At 36.5% G+C, this 18,033-nt stretch overlaps 3 protein-coding genes across 10 annotated transcripts; 2 read left to right on the top strand and 1 right to left on the bottom strand.

Moving 5' to 3' along the window:
* Positions 1–95: 95 nt before the first annotated feature.
* LOC145738647 (HEAT repeat-containing protein 5B) lies at positions 96–18,006 on the bottom strand. Of its 7 annotated transcripts, none has more exons than XM_081993563.1 (21): positions 17,866–18,006; positions 17,710–17,801; positions 9,028–9,169; positions 8,765–8,976; positions 7,455–7,603; positions 7,105–7,398; positions 6,888–7,051; positions 6,435–6,828; positions 6,266–6,385; positions 5,713–6,211; positions 5,554–5,663; positions 5,338–5,501; positions 5,157–5,189; positions 4,301–4,597; positions 3,725–4,249; positions 3,500–3,670; positions 1,923–3,444; positions 1,272–1,852; positions 1,007–1,220; positions 701–846; positions 96–570 (listed from the first exon to the last, which is right to left on the bottom strand). In XM_081993563.1, exons 2-21 carry the CDS (start codon positions 17,721–17,723, stop codon positions 391–393), a joined length of 5,931 nt encoding a protein of 1,976 aa, XP_081849689.1. In that variant the 5' UTR covers positions 17,724–17,801; positions 17,866–18,006; the 3' UTR covers positions 96–390. The 7 variants fall into 7 exon arrangements, with proteins under 7 accessions (XP_081849689.1, XP_081849686.1, XP_081849687.1 ...); XM_081993560.1 differs by having other exon boundaries at positions 17,862–17,998; XM_081993561.1 differs by having other exon boundaries at positions 17,710–17,796; positions 17,862–17,998.
* On the top strand, positions 9,592–13,066 carry LOC145738654 (uncharacterized). 2 transcript variants are annotated; one of them, XM_081993584.1, is made up of 3 exons: positions 9,592–9,788; positions 10,789–12,429; positions 12,663–13,066. In XM_081993584.1, the coding sequence occupies exons 2-3, from the start codon at positions 10,790–10,792 to the stop codon at positions 12,955–12,957; spliced, it is 1,935 nt and encodes a 644-aa protein (XP_081849710.1). In that variant the 5' UTR covers positions 9,592–9,788; position 10,789; the 3' UTR covers positions 12,958–13,066. The 2 variants fall into 2 exon arrangements, with proteins under 2 accessions (XP_081849710.1, XP_081849709.1); XM_081993583.1 differs by having other exon boundaries at positions 9,593–9,788; positions 10,785–12,429.
* LOC145738658 (protein shifted-like) lies at positions 14,637–16,785 on the top strand. Its single transcript, XM_081993587.1, has 6 exons — positions 14,637–14,982; positions 15,097–15,251; positions 15,500–15,889; positions 15,949–16,130; positions 16,193–16,523; positions 16,698–16,785. Exons 2-6 carry the CDS (start codon positions 15,098–15,100, stop codon positions 16,709–16,711), a joined length of 1,071 nt encoding a protein of 356 aa, XP_081849713.1. The 5' UTR covers positions 14,637–14,982; position 15,097; the 3' UTR covers positions 16,712–16,785.
* Positions 18,007–18,033: the final 27 nt, after the last annotated feature.

The following is an 18,033-nucleotide window of genomic DNA, read 5'->3' as shown; positions in this document are numbered from 1 at the left end:
TAGCATATAACTAAAAGAAACTTAAAAAAAATACTTAAGTCCACTTTTTCCCTTTATACTTAAAGGACACAACATTTAAAAGGTAATAAAAATCATTTTAAGCGTCATTAGTATATTTCTATAAATTGTTCTATAAGAAATCATTCTATATAAAATCAGATTCGTTCTAAACAATATCACAAAATTATATTCTTACAAAGAGGGGTTGTGCTCATGAATATAACGATGAGTTTATTCAGTCTGATACAAGGAAGGGAATTACCTACATTAAAAAAAGGTTATCTTGCTCAGCATTCCCTATTGGTTCACAAGTCTGGTCCTACCATGGATAATTAATTTCAGCTAAATGCAAGGTTAGTCAAACAACTGAAAGACTACATCTTCAGTCGCTTACGAAAAATTACTAAAGTCAGTTTTAAGTTTAATTGTGGGAATATGCACTGACGTAGGTTGAGTGTTAATATTGACTTCGCTGGACTTGATTTGCTGGTTTTTCTGCTGGCTGGACCTTATGGCACTTTCAAGTTTAGTCTTTAGGTCAGAGGAAGTGCTCATCAATTTCTTGAATTCCTACAAGACACAAGCAAAAATGAATATTTTCATACTATTACATGGAAAATAAAAAACAATAGATTTCGAACAAAACAAAACATTTAACATTGTTAGTAGCAATACCACACTGAAAACTAAGTTGTAATACCTCGGGATATGTAGGTCCAATTTTCATCAATTTCTCCAAACTTACTGCATGCAATGACAGTGAGTATTTATTCTGGGACTTGTCATATGGATGTTGAAGTAGGTAGTTAACCAGAATTGGCACAAGAAGAGACAACATTTGAATTCCTGCATTTAATTTTTACTTTAAACTTAAAAGAACAATAAAACGACATTGAAAAGTTATAAACATTAAATACTTGCCTTGCATAATATTCCCTACGCAAGATTTGTAGAAAATAAAAATAATTTTAAAACTACAAATATTAAGATATTAAAAAATACTTACTGTTATGAGGTTCAGCCAGCGCAATTAGACTTTCTACAGCATTAATAGTCTCCACAGTGATGCAGAATTCTTCATTTGAAGACAACTTCTTTGCCTTGTCCGAATATAAAAACTCCACAAGTTGAGGAGCAAGAGAATGTATATATGGCGTAGCCACAGCCCTATCAGGATGAGCAAATAATGACTTCAGTGTCTTGATGCACTTCAATTTCGTCTGGAAATAATTTACTGCAACTTACATCATAAATAATTTAATAAAACTTACTGCATAATCGTCGCTTTGCAAACATTGCCTAAAGTGATTAATACACGGATATTGCAAATTTGGAGCCGCAGCAACATCCGAAGGAGCATGTAAAACAAAAACCGCTATAGCCAACAAAGGCGCAGCCTCATCGGGTCCGGGAGTCTTAGCCAAATCAATCACTTTAGCTAAAGCACTCTGTAGTAAATGTCTCCATTCCTTATCGTTAGCTCTATCGTCAGAAGCTAAAGACCTCAAAAGTTGTAGCGCTCCAGGAGCTGAAGTCGGAGCTTCCTTCAGAACTCCAGTCCCCAAGTACAACAAAGTAGGTAGAATAGCTAAAGCGCCTTGCAAGGAACATAAACCAGTGAGAGCAGCTAGAGCTGTGAATGCAGCTCCTAAAAGTTTTGGATCCGCTATTTTAGGGGCGCCTGTCATAGCAGGATGAGGAGTTGGACTAAGAGATGGAATTTGTCGAACAATGAGGCAGAGACAAATTTCAAGAGCTGCAAAAACAAGAGATTTGTCAGGATCTAAGTCTCCATCTGTTCCGCCTTCTCCTAAAGCATCACGGTCTTCAAGGCTTCGAATTTCACCATTTTCTGTAACTCAAGAAAACAATTCATTGCTATCAAACTATTTCATTTGCAAATCTAAACAAAATATACTCACCAGGTTGTCTATTTTTCTCATCATCCAAACGATCAGTTGCAGCTTTAAGAACTAGTTGTAGCACCTCCATAGCCAATAATTGACAATCTGAAGAATCAAGAGTTAGCACCAAACGATGTAATACATTGCACAACTCCACTACAAGTCCAGTGTCATCTAACAACAAATCTCTAGCTTTGGCAACATGCAGAATATTTCTTAAAGCTCTCAAGCATGTGTCCACAATTTCTGGTGATTCAGTGCCTCTAGGGCCACACAAAGCTTCAATGCACGTGCCAAAAAGTAGGCGGAAATGGTCGTCTGGAGGAGGATTATTATTAGGTTCTTCGTCCATTGATATTGTTGTAGTATTGGATGGTTGTGACAGCCATAATGCGGCTGCAAGTAGCAACGGAGGCCAAAAAGCCGCGTAGTGTGGTCTGGCAGCTTCAGCAGTTTCTGCAGTATAAAAAGCCCCTCCATCATGAGGTAATTGCCCGGAAAACTCAGGGGGTAAAGCTAACAAAGCGCGGTCCCTTAAAGCGTTCAGCCAATGTCGAGCTAAAGTGGCAAGTTGGGGCTTGACCAATTCCAGAACACCAGAATCTGGTGGTCCTCGTGCTCCAGCTGCCACTGCGTAAACCTCGGCCCATGCTCGTAGTATAGCTAGCCTCTCTAGAGTTAACATAGCCTCGTTATAAAGTAACGTCTCTACAGCTGAAGGTTTTCCTAATTTGGTTAATGATGACACCATCAGTTGATGAACTCGTCGTAAATCAGCGGCATCTCTAGCTACTCTGGCACCGATCCATGCCGAGCAAGCTTCACAGGCAGCTGCAGTTACATGGGGAGCAGTATCTGCAGCAAACGCTGGTCGTAAGGCTGCACTGACTTGAGCTTGATACTGTTCCAGTAATAAGTGTCCTGGAAATTCGGGCTCTGGCTCTGTGGCAAACTTATCAATTATTTCTCTGAGCATTTTTAATCCTTCTAGTCTCAGAGGATCAGAATCGCTGGTAGCAGCCACAAACGCCATTCTAATCAAATCAGGCAACTGGGAACTGAGCCTTTTAGATGAACAAGCACCTAGTACACGTCGAGCACATTCAGCTGCAAATACTCGAGTAGGCCAACGAGGTTGTACTCCTCTTTGCGTCTCTTCCTCAGCATGAAACTGTTCTTGATCATCATCTTCGGGTGCATCAGCAGCTCCACGGTCTTCCCCAGGCTCAGAAGCAACAGTGAGCACATCTTTACACAATCCCAACCATTGACTTAAATGATTAGTGGCTAGAACTTGCAGCATACTAATGATGGTGTCATGGATATCTTTGATTAAGCCATGGTCGGTTTCGGTATCAAGAAGACCGAAAAAGACTCCCGGTAGACCGGTTTCCGTGATGATTAAACCTTCTACTGTTGGACCTTCACTTGCTAGGGCAGATGCCAAATCACAAATTTCTTTAGCTTCACGCTGGGCTAGTTGTCTGAGGCAGGATATTGCGGCTTTACGAAGAAGGAGGTGGTCACTAGATAAAGCTCGCTAAAAATAAATATAATTGCAGTAATGAAAGTAGGAAAAAATATATAAACCGTACGCATAAAGTAGGAACCAGTGATGACAAATTAACGTGCTTAGGAGCAAATAAGTGCAGTTGCTGAAGACATGCTGTAGCTTCAGCTTGAACCACTGGTTCTGGATGGCCTTGCAATGCTGCGCACGCACACAAAAACGAGGACCTTGCCAGACAGATAGTTGATGTGTTACCCTTGAAAATAGTTTATTGAACAACATTTTTTACACTCCAAATAAAACCAAATACCTGCAGTTCAGGACCAATGGTGGTAATCAGTGACGACAACAACTTTCCTACACCACGATACACATCTACAAACGACGGAGGTGTTTCTAGTAGCAACCGCAGAGCAGCAGCCAAAGCTGGTTCCACAAAACCACGAAACATAGGGCCACCGGCATCTGCGCACAATCGCAACGCATGCAAAGCCCAAGCTTGTACAGCTGCAGAAGCACGATCTTGAGCTAATGCCACCAAAATTGACACACTCGTTTGCATCAGTCTGGCAGCACCGAGACCTCCTACATGTCTGTGCAAAGCACCCAAAGCCAAAGAGTGACCAGTTCGGGTCGCGGCATCTCTAGCAGTTTTCAAACGCTCAATGCTGGCTTGAATTAACTCTGCTGTGAAACGAGGATCTGCTAAGGACCGAGCTAGTCTTCCTAAAGTTTCAGCTGCGGCAGCGCGAAGTACTGGTGGTGCTCCTGGTGCTGCCAGAGCGGCTGACGCCAAGACTGTAATCCTCTTAGCTTCATCCACTGTCAAGGAGGCCTGTAAATTTACTTTAAAATATCTTGTGTTTAGTTATTAAAACTTGTGTACTTTAACAGCAGCCAAACTGCGCAGACCACAAAGCAGGGCAGCAAACGCGTTTAGCTGAACCGCTTCTTGTCTAGAGCTACGCGCAGCTTTGACGCATTCGGCAAAGTGCTCCAACGTCTGAACACGATGACGTTGGCTTATGCGAGGAAACAACTGTCCAAATAACTGAACTGCTGCATCTATTACAGCCACTCCTAGAGGTAGAGGTCCGGGAGGGTCTTCACCTGGGCCTGCGCGGAAGAGACAACAAGGGTCATGTTCCAATGCCCCTGAACCAGCTGCACTGTGAGTTTGAAGCTTGAACAAAAAAGTAAGCATTTGTACAGTTTTATCAAAATAAATCATATCAAGAAAAGCAAAAACTCCAGTCCTATTTTGCCTGTAAAGTAAATAAAGTCAAATGGATCCAGTCCTAAAGCAATTAAGTATGGCTAGCTAATACCATCAGAGATTGGAGCATTTATATCGTAAAAGATTAATTTCATTAATAAAGGGATGAAAACTAAACATTCACCTAATTAATCAAGTTTAAAGCCAACACTTCCATTTTGCCCCATTCAATATAAAAGATGTTGCTTTTTTCATTATAATTAAAAATCAGGATAACTTACCACTAACACTTTCTATCCAAAATGAATACATAAAACAATATGAAAAACATTTGAATTTTGGGATATGAAGACTGGTTTTTGCTTGTCTTAATAAAAAATTGTGATAGTAGTTCCAACAAAACTTCAATTATATGTTGATTGTGATTTAAAAACAAAAAAAAATGAAACTGAATAGAGCGAAAATAACACAAATGATGTAAACACAAAAACAAGCCGTATTGCAAAGTCTTATAGCCTTTACTCACATGGTCGTTATCGCCCTTGCGATTAGACTCCATCTAAGAATAATTAGTTAGTACATAAAACATAAACTTATTTACAACTTTATTATGTTGCGCAAGAAATCCACATAAAACAATTTAGAAAAAAATGTGTGGGGATGTGGAAAACTTAGGCAACAAACAACACAACATTTATCAAACTTACTTGATCTTCAATAGTGCCATGATCAGTTTCTTGTAGCCAAGTTCCTAAAAGAATAGCATCATCCGCATGACAAACAGCCTTAAGCTGGGATGTTGTAGTATTTGCAGGGTTCTCAGCCAGCGTAAACTCAGCCACTAACATTCTCAACAAGTGCGTGTACGAATCTGTAAAAAACGAGCTCTAAATCAGCCTTAAGTTATATTTAACACAACTGACTTTCGTATGATTGTGGAGAGAGCAAAAGAAGGGTTTCACACAAACGCAGACGCACCATTGCTGCCGGAGCTTTTAATTGTTGGCCATAGGTTTTCAGTACACCTGAGATACTACACGAGAAAATTAAATATGTAGACAGGGAGCTGTAAACAATCATACTTTGCTAGCATGGCCAAAGCAGCTTCAACAGGTTGCAAAAGTCTTCTACCAGCATCTTCTCCAGTGGCCAATGAAGGACAGTGCAACAACAGGCTATGCATGGCTGCTAAAGCTCCAGCACGTCCTTCCAAAGCTACCTGCCAAGTAAAAACATCCCCACGCGCCTTTTCAGACTCTAGTTCTTTAGCTGATCGCGGAAATGCATTGCGCCACAAAAGCAGCATTCGAGGAAGTACCGGACGAGCAGCTGCAGGTCCCAGAGCAGCTACAGCCCCTACTAAAAGCCATCCTGCTCCGGTCCGCGCCAAGGACAACCGGCTGTTTTGGCTTGCACTGCGCAACAGTTCTTCAGCAGTGTTAAAAATTATTTTTCCTTTTGTATGAGGTATTCCTAAAGGAGATAGTTTGACACCTCCTAAAATGGCAGCTAAGGCTGAAGAATAGCCTGATATTGCTTCTGGAGAAGTCCTGTATTGTTCCAAACCGGCCACACAGCGATCTATAAATTTCAACGTAACAATCTTTAAAATGCTGAAAGTGACACTATAATCACCTATAAGTGGTGAAATCTGACTTGGCACTGCAACACAGATACATCTTAAACACCACGCTGCAGCTAATCTAGCTGCTTGGCATGGGTGTACCAGTACGCTCATTGTTACGTCAATTAAATCTACAAATGGATCATTAAAAATATGTAACCCTTATAACCAGTAACATACTCAAAGAGTGGTCTGTAATAAGATCATGGGCCGTAGTTCCAAGGCTAAGGATAAGGCTTCCTATTTCCTGTAAAGCACATACCAAAAGGTGTTGGCTAAACAAAGTCTCTTGATTAAACTCTTTGGCATTTTCGGGATTGAAATCTATGCTGTTCATTTCCTTTACGATAATCTGGGCTATTTGTTTACAAGCAGTTATTTGAGCTTTTTCACCAAACATTTTTCCAAAAATACATCTCAAAATAAAGTTAATACATTTGCGAGAGTATACTGCGTCCACATGAGAAGAAGCAGCTTTTGGGTTTGCTACCAAGTAAAGAATATGAGCAAGAAAAACTTTCATGTTCTTCTCCAACCAAGAAGTCCCCAAAATATGAACAAAAGTCACATATGCCTGAGAATAATATAACATTCATAAATAACTCTTAAAGCTTCATTTAATTTATTTCTTACATGTGTCACACCAACTCTAACTTCTCTATTAACTCCAGAGCTTCCCTTAATAATTTCTCCAGTACCTTTCAAAAATCCCACACCTCCTCTTAGAAATCCAGCCATTAAAATTCCTAAGGCTTCATCTAATGAATAAACTTTTAAGTTTTTATTGCTTGCTTGACCTACAAATTTAACTGGTAATAAACAGCTTATTAAACTTTACAACAAATTTAACTATTTTTTGATGTAGAATCCTTCTGGCCTTGTTGAGTAGCAGCCACCAGATTACCCAATAATCTGGCAACTGTGCATCTAACTTCATAGTTAGAACCATCAAAAGCTCGAAAGCACAAAGAAGCTAAACTCTCCAATTCTTGGCCATGGAGAAATGAAGCATGTTTGAGTAATTCCAAAAGACATTTGGATGCCGCACACCTTACTGCCATATTTCGATCTACAAGACATGGTCTGGCTGCTTTGTATACATCTTTGTGTATGTTCATAGCTGCACTCCCCATCCCGGAACACACTAAATACAAACAGAATTTGATATAAGGGAATATTTTAATTTCAGTATTAATGTACCTTTTTCTAAAGTTAACATTATTTCAATTCTAGTTTGCGATTCGGCACTTCGTAGAGAACGAATTAAAATTTGTACAGTTTCTTCATATGATCTGCCCATCATTCGGCCTAATTTCTCATACATTGTACCCACACAGCATATTGCAGCCCTGAGAAAAAAATAATTATCAAGAAACGAGTTTTGATGTTTTTGTAGGAGTCTTTCCTGAACTGACCCATATTTTTGTTACTGTTGAATGTGTGGGAAATTTAATACTGAAAATTTAATACAAAAGTTTCGAAATTAGTAGATAATTTCATTGAATAATTATCAGGGAAATAGTTGTAATTCAGGTAAACAACATCTGCATACTGTGACAGTTTTAGCACAGTCTAACAAATTTTGATAATCAGTGGTCACAAATGTAAAATTTTACTTCTCTTGAGGGCACCAACCCTCTTGCCATAGGCACTCTTGGGGGAGCAGAATTTAACAGTTGTAAAGAAACTAATTGCAAAGTTTACAGAATATAAGTTGGGTCACTCCTTGTCGGTACTTTGTAGTTTCATTTTCTTAAGCCTGCCCTTTTATAGCCTCTTACTGCTATAAAAATATCAGGGGAAGACAGAGTAAAATTTGGCAGGAGTGACCCAATTTATTATTGTTCTGTAAACTTTGCTAATTTTTAGCACTTCAATTATGAGTGTGCAACCCTGGTAATAGGCTGATAAGAAGTGATTTTAGGACCCTTAGCAAAAAATAGTCAGCATTTCCACTACATCAAAGAAGGGTTACTACTGGTATTAAGTATAATCTTTATTCCCTGGTTTTAGATCATTTTTTTAGAACAAAGAATAGTGACAGAAATTTATAATGGAAAAAAATGTTTTTGTGTAATACTGATTTTATCAGATGTAAGAAAAGAGGGGCCACTAATAAAAAAAGACTATTTACATATAACAAAGGGGCATAAAAAACAATCACAAATCCTTGAACAGAGAAACATATTATCAGGTTATCACTTTCATGCTTCCTATTCCTTGTATATTATGAACTACTACAGATTCACTCTGGTTATGGTAATGCAAACACAATAGATAAATAAAAAAACAACTATTGTAAATGGTGTATGTAAGAGAGTGGATGATGTTGAGTGTCATCACTAGTTAACAACAAAAGACCCTTGATTTAAAATAACTAAAGTATGTGGTATTAGATAGGTAAATGGTTTCTTAAACTGCTCAAAGTACTAACAGTTTCTCTGAATTTCTTGCCTCAGACAAAGATCAGTATCCTAGCCAATTAAAACTAGGTCACTAACAATACTTACAATCTAGTAGGCAAAAAGCTTGGGCTGTCATCCTTATTTTTAAGAATATCATTGCATTGATTAACTGTATCAAACAGTAAAAATGCATCCCCAACAGAAAACAATGTTGCAAGGCACCTGGCTATAAGATGACGCGTTGGAGGACCTGGAGATTCTTGAATGTGGCTCATTAGTTGTTGAACTATTTGCTTTTGGCAGCCTTTTATATCATTCTGTGAGAATGGTTAAATTAGCAAGAATTATTTATAATTTGTACAGTATACCATTTGGGCCGCAACCAAGACTTTATCCAAATATCTTAACCATTCAAATATGAATACTGGCTTGTTAGAATCTGAGATTTGGGCTAGGGCCTCTTCGTTTAGCGTTAAACTATGGGAGAGCTCCATCCTTCCTGCTGTGCACCTAAAAGGGTGGAATTTTTGGTTTAAATTTAATTTGCAGTAGCCTGTCATACCTTTTATGGTGGAGCTGGAAATATTTATTTATGGAGTGAGTAATATCCGGAGTGCAGCTCTAGTATTTCAATTAAAGTGGTTTTGTTTACTTTTTTTAATAAACTTGTTAAAATTGGCATACATTAGTAGTTTTTAGGAGGAAACTGAAAACTGACAACAGTGACAACATACCATACATGTAAAGGGTGACAACACTGACAACGTAACAAGGTGATGAGATAGCTGCTTGATTGTTGCTTGACTGTTTTGTTCTCTCTCTTACTTATAGTAAAATAATTCAATTAGAAAAAGAAAAGAACATAAATGTATTACTGACAGTGACTGATAGACATTTGACAACGCCAGGCGGTATGTCATATTATATTTTAGTCTTCTTAATAACGGATGTTTGGGTTTAAAAAATTAAAGAAAATGTTTGCTGTTTACAAATATTAGAAATTCTTTAATATTTTTTTAATAGAAACCGACCAGTTTTAAACCTTTCTAACTATAGGTTTCTAACGTTCAGATTGTGCCACTAGCTGTTAGCATTAGTCCTCATTCTACAAAGCTGAAACTTTAGATAGGTAAGTACTTTTTACAAAAGTAGGTTGGAAGTGTTTTAAAGCTTGTTATAGTGTATTGTGTAGTTTGTTTTAAGAATTAACTACTATTAGGAATATAGTGCAAAGTTCCAGCTGTAGGTAAAGTGGCTTTAAAGGCTGTTTTACAGGTGAAGAGTTACAGGGGAAAATAGACTTGGGACATTTTTTTTGGAATAGGAAAAACAAAGTTTAAGATTAATTACCACTGTAATATAAAGGCCACTATTTAGGGGTAGTAGTTGGAAATGTTTTTATCATGCTCCAGTAAATTGTAGACAAAAAAAATTCTTATACTTTATCATTGCAAGAAGGACCAGAATTAAGGACTCTAAGCTGTTTTGTGCTGCATTGTGTTTTTATTGTGCTCAACAACTTTGATTTGTATCAACCTCCCTCCTAGGTTACTAATTTCACAACCAGTAAAAATTTAGTGTTGATTTATCTCCTTAAAATTAGTCCTGGTATTCCCGGGATGCAGAGTAATTTATAAAAATATGGTACATCTGTTTTGCAAACACACCATAATTCTTTTTGTAGACCAAAGATTGAAAAACCCAAAAACATGTTCAAAAATATCAACCAAATCCATTACATGGCACTAAAAAAATTGTTCTAAAATTATCCCAACTATCAAAAGCACTGTGTTGAAATTTAAGAAGTTTGCAGCACTTTTTTCTTTACACTGTATGTCCCTGAAGAAATCACTGTTAGGGTACAAACATAGTGGAGCAAAAAAACAGTCTTTTTTATTCATTAAATTTGACTGAGGCATTTTGGAGATACAGTACCTTGAAAATTGCCAAAAATTATGCTATATCGATCTTTTGTGTAGCAGTTCAGTTTACTCCAAGACACCGTTTATAAGAAAAATGTTTAAAGTATCTTTGAATAAAAATGTGTATTCAAATGTCTTTATTACCAATATTAATAACTCATCAATCTTATGTACTAATTATTATAGGTAAAACTTATTTTCAGCAAGAATGAATTCCGAATCGAATCAAGAAGCCCTTCAAAACCGTAACAAAATTCGCTCATCCCTAAGAAAGGCCAGTGAAGATGTCCCAGTTCCGCCACTTAGACGAGTGAGTTTTGCCGCCAACAGCACTATTAAACCTTTTGTTAACGACGGAGATCGCACCATATGGGATAACACCTATGAAGAAGAAGTGAACTCTGCACACAGTCTTAATAATTTAGATGGTACCAAGATGACCGCAGATATGAGTTTTACATGTTGCAATTTTGGCAATATTGTAGACCAGGAGAACATTCCTCCAACTGCTAACAGAACTACCTTGGAACTATGTGATATGGAACTAACGAGTCAGTTTAATGATGCTGACAGTGAAGAACCTATGGACATCGATGTTACCAACCGAACAATATACCCGCAAGATGACGTCAGTTTAACGTGTAGATTTCCTGAGGTTAAACGAATTGAATCAACCAGTCACAACGAAAACGTCGTTGACCATAGCATGGAGTTTACTTGTCAGTTCTCAACGGCATGTAACAACATTATTACGAAGCCGCAACAGAGTGAGGCTGGTTCTTCAATGTCTGAGAAAAATATTGAAGAGGAACAGGAATTAATTTCAAAAACAAATGATCGCAGTACAGAAGTTCTACAGCAGACATTGAATGAAGAAGTTCAGGCTGTAAATACTGAATCTATTCCAGAGGAACGCGAAACCGAAACTGTCAACTCTACTACTGATCCAGAAGTTGAAATTAAAGTGGCATGCACAAATGAAGATGAAATCTCTTACATATTAGAAACACAATGTGATTTAGTTAATTTGACGGACTTGGAGGCTTCCAATTCCATTGCTGAAAGTACTGTAGACAGTACTCAAGCTTTGATACAAGCTGCCTCTTCAGTGGCAAATAACAACAGTATAGACCAACTGATGGAGTCTATGAATAGAATTTTGGGAAATTATGAATTAATTACATACCAACCAGTAACTGTGGACCTTACTGAATGCAATACGACTATCAAAAACTCACAAGAAGTATTAAAAAAAGCGAAAGAATGTCTTGCAAATTATCAACCACATACGGAATTTCGACTAACCTGTCAGTCGTTAACATCAACTACCTCTGAAACCGAATCCGAAACAAACATGACAACTATAGGCAAAATTAGCATTGAATCCGCATCTGAAACAAACACTCTGACCAGTACAGACAGTTCTGACTCTGAGCAGTGTCTGAATTCAGACGTAGATGAAGTTGTAGATTTACCAAAACCTCTAATGGATCAAATCAGAGAGGTTTTCGACAAAAGTGAACCAACTGATATAAAACTGATAGAAATAGAAGAGAAAACAATTTTGTTCACCGCTTTTTCAGAATCTATTTGGTTTAGGGCTGATCTACACCAAGAAAACGACAATGTAATAGAATTAACATCACTGCAAGTTCTCAATGAAACGTCAGAAGACCCTAATCATTCACTTTGCAAATTTTTGGTAGAGCACCTGATGTCCAAAACCCAAATGGACCAGTTGACAAGTTCACTAGGACAAAGTTTTGATATGTTGTCCCTCCTTGAGTATTTGCAGATGATTATAGACAAGTATTACGACTTCTTTTGGACGTTTCTAATGTTACAACGGTGAGTGTTTTGTACCCTATTTTAGTCCTTCAATTCAGTAGATAGGTTAGGTAAGTGTTGTGTTGCATTTTACAGAAGTAGTTGTTACTTCTATTATTTTGATATGAATGATTAATGAGGTTTTCTATTACTTTTCAACTGGCCCTATTTAAGTTTACATATCAGCTATTTAGATAAAAAAGAAGAGTCTTTGATGTCTTGTTATTTAAACAAAATACTCTTTTTAATTCCAGTAAATTTACATCACTGAAAATTGACAACAACGGAACATTCACCTTCGATATGGTGTGTTCACGCAGCCAGACCTGGTGGACTATTGAATTTAAAATGTCTTCCCCAGAGCACTTTCAGTTGGACTCTCTCAAAGTTACCTCAAAATGGAGTGACATCAGTAGTCGACAGAGACGCTTTACTGGTATCATGATGAATGTGGAATCGGGCACTGAGTGTCTCAAAAACTTTGTCAAAGCTATCAAAGACTACTTTCAAAAAACAGTAGAAAGCTTTCCCACTGTAAATGAAATGTAAATGTATTTATATTTGTTTTCGGTTAATATTTAAGTGCAGGATTATTTTCAGTTATTTAATTTTTAATTTATTGCCTTCATGTCGTAATTATTATATTGTTACAAATGTATAGTTTTGAATCATTCCCTGTTACCTCGTACATTATGCATGTAAACCTAAAACAAATTTAGGTTTGAGAATGTATTCTCCACTTTAACAAAGGCTTATTAGATTACGAAAGGTAAGAATGTGACATACAGTCGTCTCCACAATACGTTATTTCAGCCTTTAAAGAATAAGGCCTGCTCAACTTTTTTGGACATATTAATGTCCATCTTCAGGAACTTAAATTGCATAACAATGCGCCGGCTGTCTTTACAAGGGGAGAGACAGTGAGACCCATTTTATGATAGAATAATTGAATTTAACAAGTAATGCTTAAAGGAGGTAACAAAGCTCGTTATGGAGAAAAAAATACTACATACTAAAAAACTTAAGGCACTACATTAAATTAAGTTTTAATTAAATACCCATTTTGTTGGGGCTGGGGATAACCCTACCGGGAAAAGATTTGAATTTATTACTCCACTATCCTTAGCACAGGCAGGCAGATAATAAGCTTTAGATTAGACTTTTCTCATAAACAACACTTGACAGAATTGTAGGAAAGTGTAGAAGTACAACTGTTCAACGCTTTTAGAATTATTTAAGTTTGACTTAAAAATTATCTAAAAATAAAAAATTACAGCAAAAACACGTTAAGTTGATGTACTCATAAGCCTAAAAAATACTTACGAGCTTATTGACGAGAGCAAATTTCAGCATCCGCCCTGACGTCACAAACGCTTGCAGGACCAAGTTAATACAGGCTACATCGTACTTAAGAAATTTAGCCATGCTCGAATCAGCTAAGAAAAGGCCACAGGCGTCATCAAACGATGATGTCACGATCTCTGTACGTCTCGCTTTAAATATTGCTGCTCTCGTTACTTTCCAAGTTGTTGCAGCCAGTCAGTGGCGTGCTATTATTTTATCAGTAAAATGAAACATTTTCGTCGTTTTTAATAAAGAAAATAAAAGACAACAAGTTTTTCAAAGGAATGGAAACTCCTTCTGCTTCTTTCTTCATAAATTGTAAGACGTTACTGACGATTTCACGGCCTTGGCTGTATATGATAACACCTTTCTTTCCAACCTTTTTGAAAGACATTTTGACAAAATAACGTTTTTTATTCATAACACTATGTGAACTTCAACTGCGACCATCAACAATACAACCAAAACACCAGACTAAAACGGAACCTAACCTAACCCCCTAAGTCTCCCTGTCCGCCACTACATTTTTTTAAACTTGGCAACACCGTTTAGAGTGCCGGCTAGTAAAAGCATATAAAAAGGTCCAAATGTCCCTGGCCGCTGCCGCATCTGTTTTAATTGTGTCCAAGTAAAAACCGTACTACGTTGCCAAGTGGCTTTTTGACCGCTTAACAATATATTTTCGGGAATATTTTAATAGGACGCCTCTGATTATATCTAATGCGACGGCAACTGTAGAAGGAGAAAGAAATAGTTTTAAAAACTGCGTCATTGATGATGCGGTGGCCTTTTCTCATCTGATTCGAGCTCTACCGTTTACCGTCTTTGTACTATGCCTATCTCTTTTCTTTTGACTAAAAATAAAAATGGCAGACAAACATGTGTGTTTTGTTTGTTTTTTTTTAGTTGTTTGACATGTGTATGAATGTGTTACCCATATCAAGCAAGTTTAGAAACGTTAGTAGGAGCATTTTCAAATTCAAATTGTACAAATGTTCTTTTTTATATAAGCACTAATTACCAGTTTTATGTATTTGTCTTCAAAGAATTTTTTTTTACATATATTTATAAACAAGTTGACTTTGTGAATATAAAAGTGAGTTTTTTAGTATAATACTTTATTAGAGATGCTTATTTGCTTTGTGCTCTCATTTCCTGGCCGGCTGCGATTTAAGCTTGCTTAATATCACATAGATTTCAAGAAGAATGAGCTGATATTTTGTAATCTTGGTAATTATTTGCATTTTTATTTATTAACTGACCCTTTAACCTGATGCTTTTGCCACTGATTTTAACATTGGAAGCAGTTGAAATAATTTGATCAGTAACACTGGCAATTTTCAGTATGTATACAAAGAAGTCTGTGATGAATTTTATTTTCTTGTATCTTATCACTTTTGTCTCCATTGCTATGTCTCGAAATGACTCCAAAAATGACCCTAGAAGCAGCAGTGACTTAACTTTATGGATGGATGAAAAACAAGTTAAAGTGCTAAGTGGTAAGTAGAGAAATTTCTCATGATTGAGGCATATATGATAAGATTTATTCATATTTCTATTACTCTAATGTTTATAATTAAAATTGGCACTAATATCAATCAAACATTAATATAGCACCATTTCAGGTTGAAATTACAGTTGTTAAAAAAACTGAGGTTGTTCATCCTGTAAATAGATCACTTTTATGCCTACTTTTTATAAATTATATTTTATGAGTTTAATTGTGTGATTATCATTTTTTTTTTAGGAGTTGAAGTTGAGATATTTGCCATAGAAAATGGAAATGTTTCTTCATACATTTTAGACCCAAATTTTGAAAAATACCTTCCAGTTATTCCTTCTGAAGTCAACTCTGTAAATTTCACATGGAAAGCTGGAAATAAGAAATACATCTATGAATTCAATTTAACATCTTTTGATAAAAGTGTTATGGAGGCCCCAGTCATTTCAATTAAATCTAAAGGGCGAATTCCAAAACATCCAAAGGAATTCAGTGTTTTTCTACCATGTATTGGCAATAGGTCAGGCATAGCAAAATTTCAAATAGAGCTGGGAATAAAGACTAGAAGAGGGGTAGTCCTGAATGATACTCCTTTAAAGCTGAAGCTAAAAAAGGAATGTTCAGTCACAAAAAGGAGTAAGTTTTAATGAAATTAATTTTCTTTCAAAAAATTCATAATTGTGATAACACATCAGGCCCTGATCCAGAATGTGATAAAAAATGTGCCAATCAGGGGTGGTGTAATGAAGAAAAAATTTGTCAATGCAAAGAAGGTTACATGGGCCAGTATTGTAAAACTGCCTTATGTTATCCTCAGTGTATAAATGGGGGAGTTTGCACATCTCCTGGCGTGTGCAGTTGCCCTCCAGGTTTTCAGGTAAATTTTTAGAACATATAATTACTAATATTGTGCAAAATGCCGATTGAGCTGTCAATTAGGGTGCTAATTGCGAAGGAGGAATCTGCAGCAAAAAATGTTTAAATGGTGGCAAATGCATGCAAAATGATACATGCACTTGCACTAAAGGATACTATGGTCCGCGTTGCGAATTTTCGCGTTGCATTATCCCATGTCTGAACTATGGACGATGCAAGGGGGTAAATAAATGCAGATGTGGTCGCGGATTTAGAGGGGACCATTGCGAAATTGGAAAACCGAAAACCGCCAGAGCTGCTTGCAGTTCATTTTGCCGACATGGTTCATGTGCCCCTGATGGGGAGGAGGGATGTGTTTGTGATGAAGGGTGGCATGGACCATTTTGTCAGTATGGTAAGTAAGTTTATCTGTACAAAAAATAACACCATTTAGTACTTAAAATATTGTTATTGTTGTGTTGTAACACTGAAAATGCTAATTCCAATAACAAGTGTTGTTTTGTAATGAGGTCATTTGAATGATGATCTTGCAGTTTAATTTATTTCTTAGTGAGAATTTTTTTTTCAGCCATCACTATGTAGAAGGAGAAGGAATCTGATTTTATTGGTGTTATATATGTACTATTACGTAACTTAATAAAGTATATTTTACAAAAGGGGGTTTTTATAAACCTTAATTCCTACATAATCCTAGAGGTTTCAACCCTATTTTAATTTCATGGCTGAGAGAGAGGTACTATAGATTGAAGCCCTAGTATTTGAGAATTTTAATTAAGTTGAATACTGCATGCTGCCATCTAGCGTTACGATATCTCAATACAAAAAACGATTTAGCACTGACTGCATGGAAGACAGAAAGTTCTGTATTACCGTTTATTTTGTTCTCGTTTAAAAGACTGATAACACAAAAAGAATCAGTAAGGCGCATAATAAAGAGCGTGTTTGTAAATGCTGGGAAGTATTAGAGTAATTTTTCAAATAGGTATCTCAAAAACTGAAAGATAAATTATTATATATATGATCATACGGGTTAAAAAACTGCCAAATCTTGATAAAATTTATTTTTATCTACAGAATTGCTATGTTCTGTTTGGTTTCTCAGTGAAAACCTTAATCGTCTAAATAGGAACAATAACGGCTTTAGTGTGTGGTACAGCCCCATCTTGCAGAAACCTTCGTCGATCAAAAGATTTGGAAACAATAAGTTCTTGTGTAAACGCTGTAAGTGATATGGTAATTAAGCTGTTGAGTGCTGTTGTTTTTTTCTTGTTAGCTATAATACCAGAATTTTATAAACGTGTATTGAGTTACATTACATTTTATAGCTGCATTGGTTTTGACGCTCCAACGAAGCAAAATGAACGAATTTGACGTCACGATGACGCAATTTAGCAAAAGAATATTTTGACCAACTGTCAAATTACGCCATAGTGACGTCAAAATCGTTTTGCACGCTCCATGGAGCATCAAAATGAATGGAGCCTATATTATTAAATATTAATGCCGTTTCGTGATAACTGTCAAACTTAAAAAAAACATTTTTGTATTTAATTGTTTAAATTTTAGTCTACTTAACTCACCTTATTAATATCATCGCTCTCCGCTAGGAAATTTATTCCAATTCAGTCTCCACTAGCTGTTTTATTAGTAGTGATTAATAATCTCAACTGTACTAAACCGTTTTGACTATTAATTGCCTTCATTAATACGCTCAAAATAGTTATTAACATACTTACGGACATCTGTTTATGAAAAGTGCAATGTTTTTCCTTGATATATTTGCAATTTTGATGAAGGCTGATTTTTGTTAAAGCTAACTAAATAGTTGTTTTTAGGAGCTGATATGTCCTGGGGCGCAAATGGTTTTTGTATTTTTATTTTGGCAAAAACATTCTAACAATAGA

This window comes from Ips typographus, linkage group LG16 (genome assembly GCF_016097725.1).
Source record: "Ips typographus isolate SLU linkage group LG16, UJ_Ityp_2.0, whole genome shotgun sequence".
Classification (NCBI taxonomy): Eukaryota; Metazoa; Arthropoda; class Insecta; order Coleoptera; family Curculionidae; genus Ips; species Ips typographus.
Note: the sequence above shows the minus strand (reverse complement) of the source record. Positions and strands in the feature narration are given on the sequence as shown.